The sequence below is a fragment of the Anarrhichthys ocellatus genome, unplaced genomic scaffold, assembly GCF_004355925.1.
Source record: "Anarrhichthys ocellatus isolate YVR2014 unplaced genomic scaffold, GSC_Weel_1.0 scaffold25, whole genome shotgun sequence".
In the NCBI taxonomy this organism is placed as follows: domain Eukaryota; kingdom Metazoa; phylum Chordata; class Actinopteri; order Perciformes; family Anarhichadidae; genus Anarrhichthys; species Anarrhichthys ocellatus.
This window is the reverse complement of record NW_022280055.1, coordinates 3,014,983-3,037,524: the sequence shown is the minus strand read 5'-3', so window position 1 is coordinate 3,037,524 and position 22,542 is coordinate 3,014,983. Positions and strand designations below refer to the sequence as shown.

At 39.9% G+C, this 22,542-nt stretch overlaps 1 protein-coding gene across 1 annotated transcript in view; it reads right to left on the bottom strand.

The window, feature by feature from the left end:
• LOC116391297 (DNA (cytosine-5)-methyltransferase 3A-like) overlaps positions 1 to 22,542 on the bottom strand; it is a 46,862-nt gene that overhangs the window by 7,459 nt on the left and 16,861 nt on the right. The window contains 17 exon segments of the mRNA XM_031861748.1: positions 140 to 288; positions 490 to 580; positions 770 to 915; positions 1,469 to 1,553; positions 2,949 to 3,132; positions 4,238 to 4,350; positions 4,770 to 4,849; positions 5,206 to 5,250; positions 5,610 to 5,753; positions 5,957 to 6,104; positions 6,620 to 6,727; positions 7,057 to 7,215; positions 7,351 to 7,554; positions 18,113 to 18,229; positions 18,370 to 18,407; positions 18,782 to 18,872; positions 18,874 to 18,906. Of these exon segments, the coding sequence (XP_031717608.1) occupies positions 140 to 288; positions 490 to 580; positions 770 to 915; positions 1,469 to 1,553; positions 2,949 to 3,132; positions 4,238 to 4,350; positions 4,770 to 4,849; positions 5,206 to 5,250; positions 5,610 to 5,753; positions 5,957 to 6,104; positions 6,620 to 6,727; positions 7,057 to 7,215; positions 7,351 to 7,554; positions 18,113 to 18,229; positions 18,370 to 18,407; positions 18,782 to 18,872; positions 18,874 to 18,906 (1,935 nt within the window).

Here is a 22,542-nt window from a genome sequence, read left to right as displayed (position 1 = left end):
GTCAATCTGCATGAGACTTTATATTTCTTTCTCTCTTCTGCTTCACTGAGGGTAAACTGGGTGACTGTGTGTGATCCTTTGGAGTAATACACATGTATCTAAATAACTGTATTTAATGGCTGTGTTCTTGCTGCTGTACCTCTAGAAATCGGGAGATGTCCCGTTTGTCGCTGACTCCCATAGCCACCACGTTCTCAAACAGCCAGTAGAACGGACGCTCGTCGCCCGTTTTTGGTCGAGCCTCGTGCAGCAGGCGGTAAAACTCGAAAAACAAGCGGCCTGTTCCCTCTGCGGGGAGGATAGTGGAAGTTCAGCATCCATATTTCATTTCACATGAAGATCATCAGCGCCACTGAGCATTTGTAGTTTAAATCATTAATTTAATCTATTAAAACTTTCCTCCAAGTTTTTATTTAAAAAATGTATTTATAGCAGAACATTGTTATACTCTGGTGTGAATTTCAGACAGAATCAAAGAGCGCCTCTCACCGAAAAGGCCTTTCCTTGCAGGGTTGACTATGGAGAGGTCGTTGCAGGGGCTTCCTCCTATCACCAGGTCAAACGGTCCCCACTCCTCGATCTAACGGCACGAGTTGACATCAGCACAGAAGGGTTTAAAGAGGCAGTTTGGTGCAATAGAACACTCAAAAACAATCAACTGGCGCCTAAATAAGCATTTCCCACTTATGCTGTCTTTACACTTAAATGCCTCGTGTGATCTGATGTATGAATCTGAATGTGTGGAGAAGCAAAGAGGAGTTCCACTCACATGTTTGCGTGTTACGTTGCGTACGTCGCCCACGTACATGATGCGACCCTGGTGTCGGACCATGCCGACAGTGATGGAGTCCTCACACACCTCAGACGCCACGTACTTGTCAACGTGCATGCCCAAATCCTTCAGCACCAACAGACCTGTGTGCACACACACACAAATAAACATTTTAATTCAGTTAAATAAAGGTCAAAAAGAACAATTAATAAAAAGAAATAAAATAACGATCATTATATTGAACTGTTAACTATAATTAACATTGTTTTATGGTGAAGGGATGAGGATGAATTTAGGAGTCTAACAGCCTGAGGAAAGCTGCTGCTCTGAAGTGTTGTGGTCAATCAGCTCCTTTGTTCTACTGACGTTGAACTGTAGGTTGTTGCCGTGTCATCTGCAAACTTCACAACAGAGCTCTCTTCATGTTGGGGGGGTGATCACGGTCGTAAACCAAAGTATTGGACGAGTTAAAATGATGATGGTAAATAATTAGTTGAAAGTTCACCAAAGTTATTATTATTCATCCTGAGGGGACCATGAATGTCTGTACAAACATTTCCGACAATGCATCCAATAGTTGTAGAGACATTTCAGTCTGAACAGAAGTTGTGGAGCGACTGACCGACATTGTCTATTAATAAATTGATTAATCGATAATGAGAGTAATCGTTCGTTGCAGCCCTACACGTAACGCACCTGTGGCAATGCCATCAAACAGGGAGAGAACTCTGATTGGTTTCCTCTTCTCTGCTGAAACTGGAGGATACAACTTGGCTGGCTCCTAAAAGAAAGAGGAGAAGAAACATCGATGAGAAGAACATTAAATATTAAGCTTTACAGTGTGTAGAGAGAGCTGCTCATAACACATGAGATTTATTCATGATGATGATCTGATATAAACATGCTTCTGATATTTTAGCCTTCATGGATCATTTATAGCTGAGCAGAGGCCTCGCTGATCCCCGGATATTAATGTTTGACTGTGATGTATTTCACCTAGTTCCCCTAGCAAAGGTTATGGTAGCAGATCAGACTACGATGGCAAATATATCAAATTCACAGCCATCATGCTGTCAGGACTGAGTTGGTGTAATGAGGTGTACCGTAGTATTGTATAGAAATACATGTAAGTATATAAGTAGTAGTCTGAAGATGCGAGATGGAGTATGATAAGCAGACACTAAATCCCCAAAAATTGAAGGAAATACAATTATTGAATATATATTTTAGTATTTTAACCATCATTTCAAAGCAAATTGAATGACCCCTAACGTACCTGGATACATGATGACAGCTGCCGTCACATGCATTTACTGAAGTAATGTACTTCACTTGAGTGTTTCCACTTTATGCTACTTTCTACTTCTAATTAAACTTAGCTCCACCCTTGACAGCTGCAAAATTAAAGTGATGAATATAGTCATAGATCAATAATTATCATCCAGTAATGTGATATATATGATTGTGAAATGGACCATTCTGCATCTTTTATCTCTCTCTATCTGTCTTTCAAGGAAGCTATTAACTTAATAATAATTTAAAATCATCATAATATAACATTACTGTCTTTAACAGGATGTAGCAGATTTCTAAAGCTGGAATGGACATCCTGGTATCATAGATGATGAAACTAGACGACTAAGGCGTCCATTGATACTAACGTTGTACATTGGTACATGTCGCGCTCGCTTATCTGGAATAAATAACCTCACAAAGTTAAGGATATTTTGAGGAGGGGAAAACTGGCATGGCCATTTTCAAACGGATCCCTTAACCTTTCACCTCAAGATATCTGAGAGAAAATGTTTTCTATAGGTACCCACGAGTCTCCACTATACAGACATGCCTACACATTGCATACATTGGGTGTGACTGGAAAGCTGAGACTCTTGTGGATCCAATAAGACCAATGGTAATCATGTGCGATGAAGTTCACATAGTGTGAGACCATCTCTTTAAACTTGATGTTGCTGTATAAAACCAACCAGAGACCTTGGTCATTCAGAGGATGTATGGCTATTCTAAGTGTAGTGACAATAAGGGGGGTTCTGAGCAGTTTCCAGGACAGAAGTGCTTGCCACCTGCATCTCAAATGAATCTTCAGGTTGTGTAATGTGTAATGTATATGAACACCAGAACTGAAATGAATGGAAAGAAGGCGACTGTCAAGACTCACAAAGTCCTGCTCATGGTTGTTGGCGAAGAAGTGTTGTAGTCTGCAGGGCCAGTCGTCCCGTCGCCGCAGTAAGCCGCAGGCGCTCCGTGAGCCACACATGTAGCAGTTCCAGGGGTCTTCTTTGATGGCTATCGCTGCCGCGCCGGCACCGACCAACAGATCCACGCACTCCACACAGAAACATCTGCACACAAACTCACCATGACACCTGACAAATAGTACTTTCTTGGGGAGAGGCTAAACTACAGCTGTCTTTGTGCTCAGCATCTACATCGGTGCAATGTCAATGTAAAGTATATTTACTGTGTAAGTGCTGCAGTCAAGTACAATTTTGAGATACTTGTACTTATAGATTAGTTGATCATTACCATTTACTACTATATTTTGGAAGCAAACATTTAACTTTTTATTCCACTACATTGGCAATATTAGCTATATTGCAGGTTATTAACACAAAATATAAATTGCGTTATACATTTTGAGGTATTATTATGCATTTCTAAGCTACCCAGCAGTATATAAAGTAGTTCCAGGAGCTCCATCTTTACCAGCAGCTCATTACCATGATGTACATATTAGTGCATTAGAATCCAGTGATATCATATATTATTATATACATTATATTATTCTGAAATGGGCCATTCTGCATGATGAGTACTTTTACTTTTGGTACTTTAAGTATATTTTGAAGCTTCTATTTTTGTACTTTGACTGCGAGACCTTTACTTGTAACAGAGTATTTCTGCACTGCAGTACTGCTACTTTTACTTCAGTAAAATATCTGAATGCTGCTTCCAGTGGTGGTCACATGTCATCGCCCCCTCTCTCTAAACTGTACTGTCAAATAAAGGTGAAAATGCCTTTATTTAAAATAATAATTAAATTAAATGAATCAAACACAAAGTTATGATTATTCTAGGGACACTCTCCATACTTTGAGCGTAGTATTGAGTATTTTTACAGTGTAGTATTGTTACTAAGATCGGAGTACTTCTTCCACCACTGCATGACAAATGACTGCTGTTTGGAGCTGTTGGATATTTGCAGTGATGAGGTCAGAGCCTGGGTGCCAAAATACACAATGTGTGTTCACGTAAATAAATCTGCTCCTCATGAGTCGTCCGGTTCAATTGCCAAATAAATGGAGTCATTCCGTTTATATCACGCTTTGACATTTTGGGGTAACTTGTTTTATGTCGACGTGAAATCCAAAACCTTGTCCTGGCAACAAGTAGAAGCTGCTTGCCAGCGTCTAACTCACCAGTGTATATAAACAGTTTGGTACTGACCTACAGCAGTTGTTGTTGCCACACATTAGCACCTCTCTGCCTCCACAGCAGATGGTGCAGTAGGACTGGTAGCCGTCATCGTCGTACTGATAGGCGCACTCCAGGAACGAGTTCTGCCAGAGAAACAAAGCGGTCAGGAGGGAGGCAGAGAGGGGGGGCATGTCTTTGTTGTCCACCATCATGAAAGCTTGTGCTTCTGCTGTTTCGGTGTGTCCACGTAATATCACAGACGTCACCAATATTCAACCAATGTTCAATGTTCAATAATTCAACAATATCTTAATTGCTTCCAGAGGCTGAGGCATTTGTTGTTTTATGTAATGTAATTAACTGTTGTAAAATAAATAAATACTTCTTTGCTTTGTTTTTGACTGTAATTTGCTGGATTTATTTATTTATATGGACCACATAATGTTGTAAAATTATCTCACAATATTATTATATCAATTTCATACGAGTCCATAATAAGAGTGTCAAATTACAGACCGACCCAAAGTGCAACTCAGATGAGAAATGTTGTTTTTTTTCTTACTTTGCAGCCCTGACACATTGCTCCTCCGAAGAGAGGATGCTCTATGGAGACGTTGAGGCTTCCACAGGAGATGCAGATATCTGAACAAACACAGACACAGACATGATTGCATTATTACACGTAACACTTTGTTTAGCCCTTTGATTACATTAATGGAGGAATTAAAAAACACACAAAGACACTTTTTAAATAAACCCCAATATGCTTATTGATCAATAACAATATACATTTTAGCCTTCACTCCAGTACAGCATTGAATTATTCTTATTCGAAAATATAACTTGCTGTAAGAGGAAGATGATATAAATGAGCTTTTAATCTCTATACTCTATGGTGTAAAACAACACTGTATAAAACAAAGAAGACATAATTAAATACTTCTTTAATTCAAGTCTACAATAAAGAATGCTGCTTGAAAGAAATCTGAAATGTTTACCGTCTATGTTCCTGGTCTTCTTTTTGACCTCACATATGAGTCTCTCTGGAACAAAAGAGAACACATCAACACACCATGAATGTGAACACTGAAAGACAATTCATAAAAAGGCCAAGAAAGTGTAAATGTTGTAATAAAGGTTACCTTCTCTTTTGAGTATTATGATTTTTTTTTCTTGTAAAATTAGTCCATTTCTGATAAAATATCCTGGATGTTTTGCTGTAGGAAAACTATGCGAAGAATCACAAATAAAGGGGTTTCCTGCTCACCAAAATACTCTCTAAGCCAACGTAAAACTTCTTGGGATTATATTTCAACATTTACTCTTAGTGAAGGTGCTCTCTCTGAACATTCTTGAATTCTTAATAAAAGCCGCTTCATCTGAGATGTGTTTGTGTGTTTACCTCTGGTCCCTTCGTCGATCACCTCTCGGATCTTTGCTTTTTCAGCTGAGTTCTTGCGCGGTTTCTTGGCGGGTGGAGGCGTGTACGCTGCCTCAGGTTCCGCCCACATCTCTGGGTACACTTCCTTATATGGATTTCGTTCCTCTGTGGGGTTATAACAACAGAATGAAGTGCCCATTAGTGGTCTTAAATATAGTAGGGGAGTAACAATCTCCAATGTAACACAATGAAGTTCACACACATGAACACATCTTAACCACTGTTCCATTCTGAGGAGTATTTGCAGGATGTGTATGTTTTAGACGATCACTCCCGTAAATGATATATAAAAGTAAATGTGTGTATACCCTCCGGAGGTTCCAGTGATTGTGGACCTTTGGGTGGGAAGCCGGTCATGGCCCACTCTATCATCTGTCTGGTTTGAGTCTCCACCCCGTCTGCATCATCGCTCGCATCACAGGAAGGAACTGGCCTCCCCGCCCGGACACTGGCCACCTCCACACAAGATAAACACACGGTAAACAAACAGGACAACATGTCAAATACATAAGAAGGAGAAATATGCTAATTATGGCTCTACACAAACTTTAAAAATTAAAAATAAGTGCAGGTTTTAATGTACAAATACGTAGCTGGTTGTTTAGAATTTTACCGAATTCGGAGTGAATAATAACACAGTGTTGAAAAAGTAAATGATCACGTGTGCTGTATAACTTACAAGAAAAAACTAAAGTAACCCACAGAAATATGAGATGTACCCACATGTTACCACTTATACATTGTGGGCAGAGCCAGATGAAAACACCACCTCCACAAATGCAAATTAGGATCTTGTTACATAAGAAGGGAATGAGTAAAATGTGACCTTTAGACCTGCACATTTATATTTTGGTCTTTCTCTCATCCAGAGAGAAACACGATAAGTTCAGGATCAGAATGTGATCAGAAATGACTCCAAACCTCACGCTCCCTGACATGAAGGAGCAAAGTGAAAATGGTGGGTTTGTTACCTGCAGAGCCTCAAAGATGGCTTTCCGGTACATGGGCTGTTTGTTGTAGGTGGGCTGGTGGAATGCAGATGAGAAAGAGCTCAGAAGCATCAGCTTCTCCACACAAACCTGCAAAACAAAATATATACAGTATATAATGAGTGCCATCAAGATCGAAAGGAAATGCCAGAAATGATTAGAGAACAAACTGGTGAAACCGCTTCTCAGCAAGTCCTTGAAATCTTTAATTAAGGTCATTTTGTGTGCAGCAGTGAGAACGTTTTTTGGAAAGATCTCCCAAAAGACAAAGGAAAAAAACCAAGGTCATCTTCTATCAAATTAAAGTAAAAGATCAAATCTGCTCCACAAAGTTTCATCTGAGAACAAAAGGCTTCTCTCTGCTGGTGATTTAACACACACTGTGCCAGTATTTGATCATACTATTTAAACCTACTCACCACAGAGAACTTGCCGTCTCCAAACCACATCACCCAGCGAGTCCCGTCTGCAGCTCGACTTCGGCCGCTCATCAACCAGGAGACGATTCTGCCGGGCCACCAGGAGAAACCTCGCAGCTTCCCAAACACCAGAACCCCGATGCCAAACTCCCGGCCATCCTGTAGCAACACAGAAAACAAGGTGAGTCCAGTTCTAACCTGCACTCATGATAATAGATGAGACGTCCCGAAGGGGCTTCGTGCTGAGCAGCTCGAAAAATCGAAAAATCAAATATAATAATAGTAATTAATCACCTGGTACTCTATCTCCCTGGGCGTGGCCCGTTCTCCCCTGGCAACTGGCTCCGGCGTCACAGCAACTGTTGGTGAGGCTGGGGCTGTTTGTTGTTGTGAAGGGGGAGGGGCTGGGCTGGCTGACTCCTCCTCCTTCTGAAAGGTGCCTTCTGACAGATCGTCCATCATGTTCATCTCCGCCTCTCTGTACGCCCGTCGCTCTGCCTGTGAGGAAACAACAGAGACCATTTTATTTGACTTACTTATTTCAACATGCGTCTTTGTGATTTTTCAGCTCGCTGCATTGTTTATCTAGCCTTGCGTTCTTTTTCTCCGTATATAGTTATAACTACGGCACAAAACAATAAAAAGCTACACAAGCAGCGCCCCCGTGGGACTAACACTCAAGTTTAATAGGCAATAACTCCTCATTAATTCTCTATGAGCTACTTGAAAATAAGACAAACTGACTCTCATTTCAAGTGGTGAATATTTATTCTGTGCTGTGGAAATGATATGATAATTAAAGACCTACTATCTGTTATTTATTGTATTGTCTTACTATGAACACCTGCACTATGTTTGCTTAAAGACAACAGGATGACTTTGTGTCAAATTTTCCTTTTGGGTAAAACACCTCCACATGTTCATATTATCATAAACTGAATATCATGATTACCCTTTAAGTTGGAGAAAAATGCAATTGTAAGATATTTAGTTTGACTCTGGCAACTTTTGTTGAGCATAGACAACATCTATTAACTTATAATGAAAATTAAATGATTAACTGTTGAACTAAATCACAGATGTCATCCAAACAAATGCCATTACAACTTCCTCTTCTACTATAAATCAATCAATCAATCAAACGTGATATCCCGTATTCAAATCAAGTTGTATTATGTGGCAGAGTTTTAGTAGCTATTTACCAACTAGTTTTAATGTAATCAAATGCTCAGATGCTACATTGTGTTTCGTTGTAGTTGTATTTACAGTGTGCAATGAATCTCATTGAATCTAATGTATTTAAAGTCATCACTGTCATTTCATTTGCAGGTATGTGTTTTAATTAGATGTAAATATTATGCCAACATGTCATTATCAAACCCAAATGTGCAAAGGATGAGTTACAGGCAAAGTTTCAACACTGAATGATGGTTTTGTCTGTCATATCAGCTACAATGTGTCCCCATTGATCACTGTGTTTCCTCAAGAGTGGCTCGTCTATCACAATCTTTTTGTTTTACTCCTGTTGGTCTGCGGGCACAAACGCTGTCCTTCAAGGACAGCAAGGACTAAACAGTTAATGTTTTATGTTCAGCTGATGTGGTGGCTGCTCTACATCAAGGCCTCAGAGCCGCGGGCTGTGGGAACAATCCCTTAATTGTTCCTCTAAACAGGAAGTGGGTGGGGAGAAAGGGTGCTGTGGGGAGGCAGTTCAATGGGCGCAGGAGAGAGACAGAGAGAGAGAGAGAGAGAGAGTAAAAAACTGAGGAATAAAATACAGACAAGCGATATCTGGCAAAGTCCAGCGCAGAAAGAAACACAGCAGCGAGCGCTCGTCTTCTAAAGAGACTAATTTTAAAATAATCATGACCTCACTGTTACTACACCGCAATAATCTCACTGTGGCCCAGATGTTAAAAGAAACACGACTCCTCCAGAGCATTTCCCTGACCTAAAAAGAGTTGTCTTCTTACGAGAGATAACAATTTGGTTTCCACTCCAGCATTTGGTTGAAAACCCTCACCTATCAAACCAAACGAGTGAAACGATTCCTCCAGGAATAAAAAAACTGAAAGGAGGAAACAAACATGTGAAGAAGAGGAGGGATGAGGGGCATAAATTCAAGTGGAAGTGAGACAGTAAAAGTGAGAGTGTCGGGTCGTGACAGCTCTCTCCTCCGCTTGACCTCGAGGTTATGAGTTCAGTCCTCCCTCTGCTCCTGTTGACCTTTGACCTCATAACATCCTAATCAGCCTGTTACACGGATCATAGACAGACCAACACACACACACACACACATACGCGTGCACTGTGAGGGAATCTCCACATGTCGTTACTAGTTTCTAAAACATCTGGGCTGAACGAGAAGTCTGGATTTCTACTTCCTACAACCAAACGGAAGTGTCCGTGTGAATCAATGATGTGTTCAAAAGGTGACAGCAGGAAGTACACTCAAGCTAGTATGCATACTTAACGTTACACTAAATGCACGATACACTATTTTGACATAAGGGAACACATATTAATTGTGGATCGGTGGTGAAACAGCTTGAGAAATATCTTTGAAAACAAAAAATAACTATTCAATTTTAAGAAAGATATTTGTTGTATATGTGTATATATATAGTTTATATATTATGTATACTTTAATTGGTAATCACAACCCAAAATCACAGTTTGATTGACGTCTGATTGCTTGTATATTAACTGTTAAAACAGCTTCCTATGATCAGTATGTATTCTACAGAATCAAAACATGTTGATGTTGCAAATATATAATTAACATAAACTTTAGAGTTAAAGTGACATCTGCTTTTGTAAAGCTTCATTATTTTGTGTGTTTTTTTAGATATCTATCATTATCTATTAATGTACTTATTATCAAGTCTACATATAGATTTTAAACTTTCAATATTCCTTCTTGCATCATCAGGGACCAGAGTTTCATCTCACCCACACTTGGTCGCTGGGAGGGAAATTAGATAATTAGTGTCAGCATCTGGACGGGATCATCTCATTACGAGACTTTTGGACCTGACTCGTGTTGCTACGAGATATCAGCCCCAAAAAAAATCCTGCCCACTGGATGACACTGTGTTTGTTGCCTGGCAACATCAGCTGACGGAAACACTCCATCGGGAAGCTTTCTGCTCTCGGGGATGCGGATGACTCAGTGATGACAGACGGGTCTGTGTTCATCTGCTCGGGCTTCAACACTCTGAGGGTCAACTTAATGCTACCGAAGAGAGATGCTGCTCGTGTTACGTCTGTCTGATTCTATACTGCGGGAAGAGAAAGGTGGTCTGCACTGTAAAGAGATTACTTTTCACAGCAAATATCACAATTTGAAATGCAGATATTTACAAAAGTGGTGTCTATCTTTTTCCCTTTGTTAGACTAAAAAAAAAGTGTGTTATTCTGTACACTGAGCTGGAGAATGAGTGAGATTTTAAATGACCTACTAACCTATAAAAAGTACAGTAATTAGGTCAGTTCGCAGCATTTTAACTGGAAGGCTTCAGCTCTGCAGCAACTCATTGAAGGCAAGAACATTACCTCTGCTGCCAAAGTTCAACTTATATATATAATGGCACATTAAAACTACTTGCTATATACAGAAGCTTATGATTCACACAAACCAACAAAGTGCACACAGAGCAGAAGTCAGACATACTGTAAGCAGCTGTGACATACAAAGCCCCACATCTATTGTCGCACAAAGGATGGCCTCCTTAAATCAGGCCAGCTTCATAATTACTGAGTGCAAAGTCGAATGGACATCAAACCAAAATTACAGACGACCATGCAACTACTACTTAGCGTCTGATTTGTATGATTGTTTCCTCTGATTTGTGCCCATCTGAGGCTTCTGTATTTGCCTTCAAACTCAACTTAATAAATACTCTTTTAATTGTTAAACATTATGAAGAGCGTAGGAGACATAAATATCAAGAACACAGAATGACAACTGAATTATACAAATCCATTAAAACTTGTTTAAGAAAGGTCGGTGAGCCCAAAAGTACTTTTGAGCCCAAAAGTACTTTATAGCTAATTCCTAAAAAATAACATGAAAAGATAAGAATCCCTTAAATTTGATCTATTTATTTGGTTATTATTTGAATATTACAATTTAATGGCATAAGCTAAATTAGACTCACACATTCTGTATATTTGGCATTTCTGTACAACACTATCTTGTTTCTTATTGGTCAACGTGTGTGCAAATACTGATACGGATTGGTGAGCTGCTAAAATCAGCAGAATGAAAATGCAATGTCGTGTAAAAATAAAAAAAGTGATCTTTTGAACTGATTGGTGTTGAGGCGTGCAGAAGAACACAGGCCGAATAAAGGCCGGCAGTGGTCAGAGCGGACAGAGAGAGAGGTTGTAATGTTGTGAGTTACGACTTTGAACTCTGACGAACCCCGTGGCCTGGTCAGTGTTTTCACTCTGAGCGCCGCCCCCTTGACCCCTGACCCTTCACCCAACGACCTGGTCAATGAGCCATTTCTTAAAACCACACCCCCATTTATGAGCGTGACTGACCCTGACCTCGAGATGAACCCGACATTGCTCCACACACACACACACACACACACACACAGCACAGTTAAGACCCTCTCACACATTGTCCACAGTGACTGCTCTTTCATTAGCATCGATCGCAGCCTTGGGACACATTAAAGGGACACAATCAGTGGTTTTCCGTGACGCTCTCCGGGGGTCTCTTATAATAACGTGGAGCAAACAGCAGCTCTCTGATGAATGCTTAAGGACACTTCAGACATGTTGGACCTGATTGTGGCAGAATGATTTGGTTATTTTCTAATTATCAACATGTAAGAAGGCCATTTAGGTGCCTCTGCAGATAGTGGGAAATGTTTTATCAATAAAACAAATATCACTTCTTGTGGCTCTGTGATGTTTTCAATATATTAACACCGCTCTGGTGAGCAGAAGAGTGTAAAACGATTCAAAAACGTTGATCTAACATCTGTCTTTTTCAAACAAAATAAAATAAAACAAGATTTTAAAAAAAAAATCCGTCTTGTCATAAAATAGCCTGATGTTAACCGTGCAACTTTATACTTTGTGGTGGTTTGGTTTTTATAGCAGTGGCACCAAATCGTTTGTTCTGTTATTATTGTTTTAAACAGATTTTGAGCAGAAATAAGAAATATTATGTCATGGTAGTTGCCATGATGACCAAGCAGTATTTTCAGAGGGCATGAACTACTTTTCAAAGACGATTTTTATTAAAAACTGTTCTGTTTTCTCTGCGTTCCACGTAGCAATGCTTCCCAAATTTGGGGCGTATTTCGGCAACATTGCTTTGCTTACTTTTTAGCCTTCCCTCTAATCTTTGCTTGTTTTCCTGTAAATAACTGAATCATTTTACTTCTTTGGTGGAGTAGAGGATATTTTGTTTTTCCAGCAGTAGCATGCTGCATTCAGAGACAATTCTAACGAAACAACCATGAATCACAGTTCGGAGTTATTAGCTGATATATTTGGGCGTGAAATTTTGTCAGAGCAACACTAAAAGGTTGGGTGTGATGGTTCATACATTGCTGCCAGTGGTTTAGTGGGAAACACTTTTACTATTATATCTGCGCTTCTGTCTTCCCTCAAACAAACAAAATAATTAAAAGAAGGTAAACTAAAGGACCTCTGACAATCAAACTCTCTCTAAATCTCTTTCAAACTCTTCCATGTGTTCAAGCACTTGTCACAAAGCCACCAGCCCTGAATTTAACGCCTTTTTACTCCAGCTAACATGAAAGCAAACGTCTCAATAACAGAAAGAGCTTGCTACACTTCCTGTTTAAAAAAGCACACATTCCCTCACACACTAGAATCATCTGCAACATGTGCACACATGTAAGAGAAAAGAAAATGACTTACATGCCGGACATGCAGCCCTTCCTCCCTGAGTCTCTTTCTCTCAGCCATTTTCTTCATCTGTCTCTCTCTCTCTCTCTCACCTCCTCCACCTCTTCTTCTCTGAGTGTCTCCTCGGCTAAACTCGCCCTCAAGCTTCTTTACCCTCTTCCTCTCTGCTGATTGGCCGCAGCAGTGAAGTGTGTGATGTACTGGATCCTTCACCTAACAGATGTTTAGATGAACTTCAACAACACACAGACACACACACACACACACACGGAGTTATGTCTGGTAGCCCTGGGGGGTTTAACTGTGATGACACACACACACACACACACACACACACACACACACACACACACACACACACACACACAAATCCAGGCTTGTGTGTACATGTGTGTGTATAGGGGTGTGGACGGGCACTGAGGTCAAAGGTTAGGTAAGCCTCAGAGTTGACAAGGCAATAGGATGTGTTGGGGTCAGGACCTCACAGCGTGTCACACGAGACAGTTTAGAGTTACAGAAAGAAGAACAGACAGAACGTCTACATACTGATTGTGTGAAATAAAGAGGAAAGAAAATGTATTTACAGCTGCACTAATTATCATTTTTGGGCCACTAGAGGGCAGAAGAACTCCAAATCAAGCTGACAAACACGGAAGCTTGACATATACAAGTTTGCTGGTTTTAGATTCTCAGATGTGAGAATGTGTCCCCTTCCTTTGTCATATTTGACAGCTTTTAAAATGTTTCAGGGGTTTTGGACTGTTTGTCAGAAAAAACAAGCAATCTGAAGGTGTCACCTATAAGTTCTGGGAAATAATACATATTTATATTTATTTTCTGATATTTAATAGATAAAAGAAGTGATTAAAGTCAATTAAAACATTATTCAGTAATGAAAATAATTGTTGGTTGCAGCCATAAAACACTCAACAGCTGACCTACATTCCTACTAGCTGATGTAAACAAGGATACATAAACGTTTTCTGTTAAAAAAAGTAAGGGTACCTTTAACTCGCTAGTTTGTGATATATTTGTTTGTCATTGATCAGATCCCATGACAGAAAGTGTGTGTGTGTGTGTGTGACGTACTCTGCCGTTCTGCATCACACCGGGTGGTTAGAGGTGAAAACAGGGTCACGGCTGAGAGCGTGCGCTGTGTGTGACTTGCCAAATTAAATCAGTTGAAAATGAGGTTACGGCAATGTTGTTTCTAAAGGGATAAGAAAAAGCCCCCCCCCCCCTAGTACACACAGTACACTATAGCCTCAGTGCTCACTGTTTATTTTCTTACTGTAACTTTAGACATGAAGTAAAAAAGATGCCAGGTCATTTTTTTTTCAACCTAAAATTGTAAAAAGGCTTTTCAGAGAGTACCAGGTTTCATCAGACAGCAGCGAGATGGGATGCTGATGGGGGTGTTAACAGATGGCTGCAATTCAACTGACACAGAGCAAACACACACACACACACACTCAGACAGAAACCTGGAACTGGTTAACCTCTGTCTCAGTCACAGATTTCACCTCTCTCTTTCAGTCCGACACACACACACACACACACACACACACACACACACACACACACACAAGTGGACACACTTTCTCTCAGTGTTTCTTTCTCTACTTTCACTCCCTCTCTTTGTTAATATCCATCTCTTTCCTGGCTTTACATCTCAGTTATTAAGTCTCTTGGTTTGTTTCTCACCTTTATTTTCTTGCCTGCTTTCATTTGGTTTCTTTGCATTTCTCAGTTAAATAAGTAAAGAAGTCTCTGATCGCACGAATGAAATGATACACTTATAAAATATAATGCACTGCGAAAGATTTAAGCAACGGTTCACAATATTTTTGGCTACAGTGTCAACACCCGCTAAACTTCTGAGAGGATTTCATTTTAAATATTGTTTGAGGCCCAAAGAGGTAAAAAAAGTTAAAGAAAAGTCCAAAAGTGTTAAGCACAACTTTTAATAATCTCACGACCCCTCAGATGTCTTGTGACCCCTGAGGAGGCCTGACTCTTAGGTTGGGAACCACAGGAATAAGTACCAACACATTTCTAGCCACAACACTAAAATTCTGCTTAAGCATTGATGCATCAATATCGACGTTTAATAATTTCATATTTATTAATATCAATTACAGAAGGGCATCCTTCTGCAGACTGAGTACTTTTGATATTTAAAGTACATCTTGCTGATACTTTACTTTAGGATTTTAAAGGCTGGACTTTTACTTAGTATTTTTACATTAATGTGTGGTCCATTCCCTGAAGAGAGATTTCAATACCCCCCCCCCCCCCCAACTTCCTTCCTTTATTTTATAGATGTGTTTCTGTGCTTCTATTTTCCTCTCTGCTGACTTTATTTATTATATTTTTAAACGTCTTCCCTTCCTTCCTGTCTTTCATACTTTCAAATGAATACAGTTATTAGAAGAAGCAACTTTTGACCCAATTTTCACTACACTCGTGTAGAACATACATCTTGAGAACAGTGTAGGAGATGAGTCAGTATGTGAGAAGATAGGAAGATAGTTTTGACAGGAAGTCACACATGCAATATTTGCATCTGAGATGTGGTGGAGGAGAAGCATGAACTATTTTGAATGTACTTTTCACCACAGCTTTTGCCTGAAAGATTTGTGTTTCATAACCTCTCATATTTAAGGCCTCATAAGTAATGAAGAGCTGTTGTTGAAGGCAGATCAAAGATTAAATGTATGCTTACTAAATATAGTCACGACTCAGAGGTAATGGGTATAAAAATCATGACAGCTTGATCAAAACAAAACAGCTTTTTATGCTTTTGATGATAATTGTTGTGTCCATCAAACAGACTGAAACAGACCAAGTTTAAACAAAAGAAAGAGCCACACGCGCTCAGTTCACACACTTACTTTACTTCACACACTCCTACATCCCTGTGCACTTCAGCGAACAGTCTGTCAATCAACCTGAATGATTTTCTCTCTTCCTCACATGACCACACACACACATCCTGTCTCTATCAGTCATTCTGTCTTTCCCTTTTACCTTCTCCTCATGCGCACACTTTCTTGCTTCTACAGATATTTACTCAAACACACTTCCTCTCAGGGGCGTAATTACATAAAGTGCCTTTGGCTATATACAGTATGTCCTCATAAGGCCAACCACTCTCTGTCATGGTTTTCTTTTTCTTTGTAAAATAAACAATCCATAACACAATGATGCTTATTCTACATAAACTATAAATTTTTTTTTGTCATTTTGTATTTTTTTTGGTATTTTTGTCATATGTGCAATAATGACGACAATGTGAATAATGCTGATTAATATGTGTGTTGACGTCGTACAATGTCAGGTTTCTATTAGATGACAGGATACGACATGGAAGCTAGTTTAGGCCCAAAATCCATCAAGACTGATAAAGGGAGCACATCTGCAGCCATGCCTTTCAAACATAAAAGTGGCAGTAAGAAAAGTGTGTGTGCGTGTGTGTGTGCGTCATCTAGTAACTAGCGAGCACAAGGGCCCAAGGGGGCGGGGTGCTAGATGTCTGCTCTGCTGCGTCACCCGAGCTACAAATAACAGAATAGTATATTCACTAATAATAACTGATTATTAAGCTTTAAACATAGCACTGACATATTATCACCTTGTAAGTAGTAATGCTGGACTTGTGATTCATTTGGAGTCGTGTTTCTGGTCAGCTGATGAATGTCAGTTGAATATTTACTCTCTCTTAGCTCTGTTTTTGGTCTCCACCACCTACTGAGGGAAATATCTGACTGTTTAGCTGCTAAATGCTCCACTATGTTCACAGGTTATTCAGTAACTTTGCCGCTGCCTGCTGTCTGGTGCTGAGCAGGTCTAGCTTATCGTAGGTTTTACGAGGTTCCTCACTGAAAACAGCAGCCCTCTGTCCCCCAAAATATAATAATGTTACAGTTTTTTAAATATATATCTACAGGTATGTAAATCTGGTACTGAATTCCAAAACATCTCAAATTGAGTGTTTTTTAGTGTTTTAGTCATTTTGAAGATATTTAATCTAGTCTAGTCCCAAATATGAGACTATTACTGAGCACCTCACTGGTACTCCAGCTATGGCCTGCTGACAAGGTTGTGTGGGAGGAGAAGGTTTGGGAACCACTGTTTTCTAGCAATGATAAAGTGCTGAAATGTACCACTGATGCACCTCAAGGGCAATGCACATCAAAATCAACCAAAGTCAAACTCTGTTCAAAAAGACAAGCCACAGAAAGGAAAAGCACCGTTTCACTTTCAATGTCACTTCACTGTGTCCGAAGCAAACACAAAACACAAAACACAACCACGCATCACCAGATGGCAAAGATGAATATTTTTTATATATGCTGAAGATTTGTTTCAACACATATAAAGGCAATGTTAACATTAACAATGTGTCCGGTTCTATTCCAATGAGACATACCATTGTGACGGCGCTGACTTAACCCCCTGATGTAGAGTCAGAGCCTACAGGTGGATGCCGGGGTGGAGGTGGAGCTTTTGAAATGCTACATGATGAGCAGCAGCGGTGGCAGCAAATGACAGCATAGCTTTAAAGTGAGCAGTGTGGCAGCCGGCATGCAGCGAACGAGTGGACGCAACACAGCCGGGACTAAATGTGTGCGGTGTGTCACGTCAGCATAGTCGACTCAACTAGCTCGCAGGCTTCATTTCATTGTTTTTTTAGATAATGCAAATAATCTTCAATAGTTAATCATTATGACTGCTCTCTTATTTTATTTGCTTAGAATGAACATTTAACAAAAAAAATTTAAAAAACAGCATATATCGAGTTCCCTAACACAATAACTTCAACTGCTAATCATGCTAACATTCTTTAGCAATATTGCCCAACACTTAGCACAGTGTGCTTCTGTTGTGAAGGTTGATTTAACCTTAACTTGACTACTCAGTAGTACACAGAGCAAAACAAACAGCTTCTACTGTATTTTGGTTGCTTAACAATACAAAGCCCCAATCTAAAGATCCAGTTCATTCATCAAAACATTGAAAAAACAAAGTGTGTTTACATAAACAAATGATGATCTTTGGAACCGGCCCAGTTTAATCTGGTCGATGTGTTAAAGAAAATAAAAAGCCTAACTTATTGTAGCTACAGACTGACACAGACTGAGACCTGTTTCTCTCCCACCTCCATCTTCCAGCGGCTGAGCATTTCTTCTTTCTGTCTCCGGCTGACGTAGTACGGATCTCCGGCCTGGAAAGTCACCCTGGGGACTGGCCTCCTCCGCAGCCTGCCAGCCTCACCCTGCACATAGATACACACAAAACAATTGTTATATACTTTCACTTGAATCTGCTTGTACTATGAGAGAGGGGTTTTTCTTCATATTTGGAAGTAAAAAAACAAAAACACATCAGAAGTAGGACGGCAACTGGTTTTCTCACCTCTCCGGGGGAGTCGCAGTTTCTGTCGTCTGGCTCGTCTGCAGGAGAAGAAAGGTTACAGGAAATGGTCCATTTGTACAGATTTAACAAGAGCTTTAATGAGGGGTTGAAGTCATGGTTTTCATCACTTTGCTCCGTCACCCATATTTAAAGTCGAAATGCCCTCAAACACTGCGATCTGAACGTAATTTGACCATCAAAATTTCAGGTAAACTGACAACAATTCCTCTTCAGATCATTATTTTTTATATATTTAAATTAGACACAGCATGATGGTAACTTTTCAAATCCTTAAATCCTCTGAAATGTCAGTAAGTTAGCTGTTGTGTAATCCAAAGGCATTTTAATCACTGTATAAAAGGGCAAAGTCATATTATATTAAGAATTATATGACTTTGTGTTAAATCTATACCCTTATTCTTCTTGGTTTTCCCTAGTTTCCGACGCCCGCGCTTCTTGCGAGGGGAGGGGGAGGGCTCCGGCTCCTCAGGCGGGGTTGGGGGGGGCGTTTACACAGGGGTCAGAGGTCGCCATCTCCTGGGAAACAGACGGAGCACAGTCGAGGTCTGAGAAAACTGCTGCTGGCCCTCGTCTGGACTCATCAAAGGACTCCGCAGACATAACAACCATACACACACACAAGTACAGGCCTTAAACACACATGCATACACACACAATCAAAGAGCTACTGCAATACAAACACATACCTATTCGCCTGCCCTTGTTAGTACAATGCAGAGCAGGTACGTCCAGCAGAGTGTGTCTGCATTGGATCAGTGTAATAAACACCCCCCAGCTCCCATTAACACACACACAAACACACACTAATGAGATGAGATGGGGAGCGCTATCGATGCCGTTAACCGTGCTCATGATTAATGAGCACATGTGGGAGAAACCCCTTGTGCTCAATGATGCTAAAATTACATATAATGTAAAATAATGTTTATCGAGCTAACTTCAGAAAAACAAAAAATGCTTGTATGGTTTTAAAATGATATACAACAGAAGTGCTGTGTTGACACTGCAAAATATTGAGATGACAGTATGCGGTTTGTTTGATTATGCACTCAAACAATCCCCCGTGTGTACGCCTGTCTCTAATTCAATGGCTTATCCATTAGCTTACCAGCATTAATGATGCTAAACTCTGATCTAGTGTCAGCTCTGAAAGGCCAGCAGGATCTTTATGTGTGTGTGGGTGGCGGACAGGCCAACACATTTTATAGATGGGTAGTTAGAAAAGTGGAAAGCTGGGGTGAATGTCAAGCTCAAAGGCTGCGCTAACGCTAGCTAGTGCTAACAAGCCCACAAAGGCTGTAATGAGCAGGTGAGAAGGCCTGTTAAAAGGGGACTTAAAAGGGCCTTAGGACAAACTTAACCACACCAGCGCCCACTTTTACAGCTGGGTGCTTCAACAGGAACACGGTTCTGATACATTAATTTAGGGGCCCAAACATCACACCAAGGGACAAGCTGACAGTACAGCCCTTCAGCTCTATATTTCATTTTTGTGTTTTTAACTAACGTTCAATGCACTTTCACAGTATTACAGAGCTGGCAGCACACAATGCTTCAAAAATCTTGTGCTCTACATAAAAACAATATCACTACTAATATCTCTATCAACTATCATCACGCATGTTTTAGCTGTGGAAAAATGTATATACGTTCAAATGAAAAGCAGAGATTCTGCATGTGTGAAAAGCAACACGTTCAACTTGAAGTTGTGACGAAACATCGAGAAACAAAAGTGAAGTGACTTCACTGGAAAGATAAAATAAAGATATTTATGTTTATCGCATTTCATCCATAAATCTCAATAAATTGCAGGAAACACAAAATACACTTTTGAAAAAAATAAATCAAAGCGATGTAAAACGACACCTTATCGCCGCAATAAATTAGCTCACACAAATCTTAAAACTGTGCACATAAAACAATCAAAATAATGGTATGAATTAAGATGAAAGTTTCTTTAACATTAAATTAAGAGTGCACCGATACCAGTGTCTTTGATGTGAACGCATGGCCTTTAACCGAAATTAAAGCTGCATTAAGCAATATTTAACCATTACAGCATGAGGCACAATTACTTTGACACTACATCAGCTCCTACGGCTAACGTTTAAGCAAACAACTGACTACTTACACATTCAGCAGAAACAGGGGAATCTGGACTTGCAGTCATCTTTTTGGCCACATGTCGAATGTAAATTCAATTCAGCTCCTGAGAAAAATATCTGGATGTCTTTGGATTGCTATATGTGACGACGTCTCTTCAGCCACTTCGCCTCTCCGTCACTTTGCGCCAAACAGAAAGTGTACACCCGGCTTGTGTGAGCCGGTTGTACACTTCCCTTTTGCGAGAGCACGTGCGTTTTGTTGGGTTTCATTTGAGCCGGTGAACCAAAACTACGACCTGGACGCGGCTGCGGTCTACAGTGTAGATTTCATTTCATCCAGTGCGACTATAAAAAGGTATTGCTTAATGCAGCTTCAAAGTTCTTTTGAGAGAATTTAAGTTAAAGAGCTAGACTCACACACAAACGCAGATCTCCTGCATGTACACTTTCACAACTCCTTCCTCACTTCCTCTTCGCTCACCGTTTAACCTCCGTCTTGGATGACTGACAGTTTGGAAAGTACCTGACTCTACTGACTCTGAGCAATCCAACCAAGCGCAGATTTTTAGGTTGGATGAAACTTTGATGATACCCAAGGGGAGGCTGGAGAGGGAACAGGATGTAGCAAACAATAAAACAGTAGCGCACCAAAAATAATAAAATTAGCAGCCCCACTGTCCTGATATAGCAAATAAAATGGCCCAAATGTGTTCTCATGCGACAGATGGAGGCAACACATATGTTTTTACATCAGTTATCATTAGTAGTTCACATCACAGCAGCCGTGAGTCTCGTGAACACTCTGTATTGGACATGACACGATGTCTAAACTAACTTAATGTAAACTAAACTTTACGTTAATGTCAGTCAGATAAAACACAGCAGCCTCTACTGGAATAGTAACGCTAACTTCTGCAACATTTCCCATCGCACGCTACATGCTACATTATACTACATCTATTTGAATTGTATGTCTTCAGTTTTGCTAGCTAAGGCTTGTTATTACTAGGGATAGCTGCTATGGCCATGTTGGCAGAAGTAGCTATCACTAGTTGCGAGATTAACTGAGATTAATGTAATAATATAATTATGTCTCAAAAGCAAATAGAGATGAAGCTAGCAACCTTATCTAACAATGGTAAAAATAATAATAAAAAAAAAACAAGTTCATTGAGATTGCTAAGAAGAAAACATGAGACATAAGTTTTTCAAACACCATGTACACTATTTTAGAATTACTGGCTGAATCTCCATAAAGGTATTAATTACAAGACAATGACAACAAACTTCTCTTAAAAACAGCATCGTCACATACTTTTGAGCGCAGCTGCCTTAAATTAAAGCACTTATTACATGTTCTGTTGAATGACTTTGAAAACCTGGATAAAGGTAAATGGTTTATTTAAAGTTTTTGCATTCTTTGGAGTAATCCGACTTCCTCACCGACCTGAGTTTACGTGATCATTAATACATTTTAATCCGTGTGGTTTGTAACATAGAGGACGTTTAAGATGGTTAATACAGAACCTCAATACAAGCTTGGTTACTTGCAGCATTAGTTGTAAAATAAAAGCGCTTTTGACCCAAAGTCAGTTAATTTGTATGTGCCAGCCTCAAGCCGTGACACCATTTGTCCCACCGCAAACACAATCATGACTTCCAGCGTGTCTCTGTGACTTTTGAGGTTTGGCTGGAAAACAGAAAACCCCAAAGAAAACAGACGGAGCCGCATGAATGCCAAGATCAATTCTAAAGCCCTGTTTATCAAGTCATGCCTCAGATCTCAGGTTTCACATGACAGTTCCATTAATTATACGTTAGCTGTACTCTGGATACAATCTAGTTATTAGGGTGCATAAATAGTTTCATTATTTATATCAGTTGACATCATAACTAACTGTAGCTGTGAGGGGGATTTTTCATGTTTAGGCATGAGGCTACATAAATGGTGGGAAAGTTACCAAAATATATCTCTTTAGTCCTACTGTAATTCAAGCACAACACACACACACACACACACACACACACACACACACACACACACACA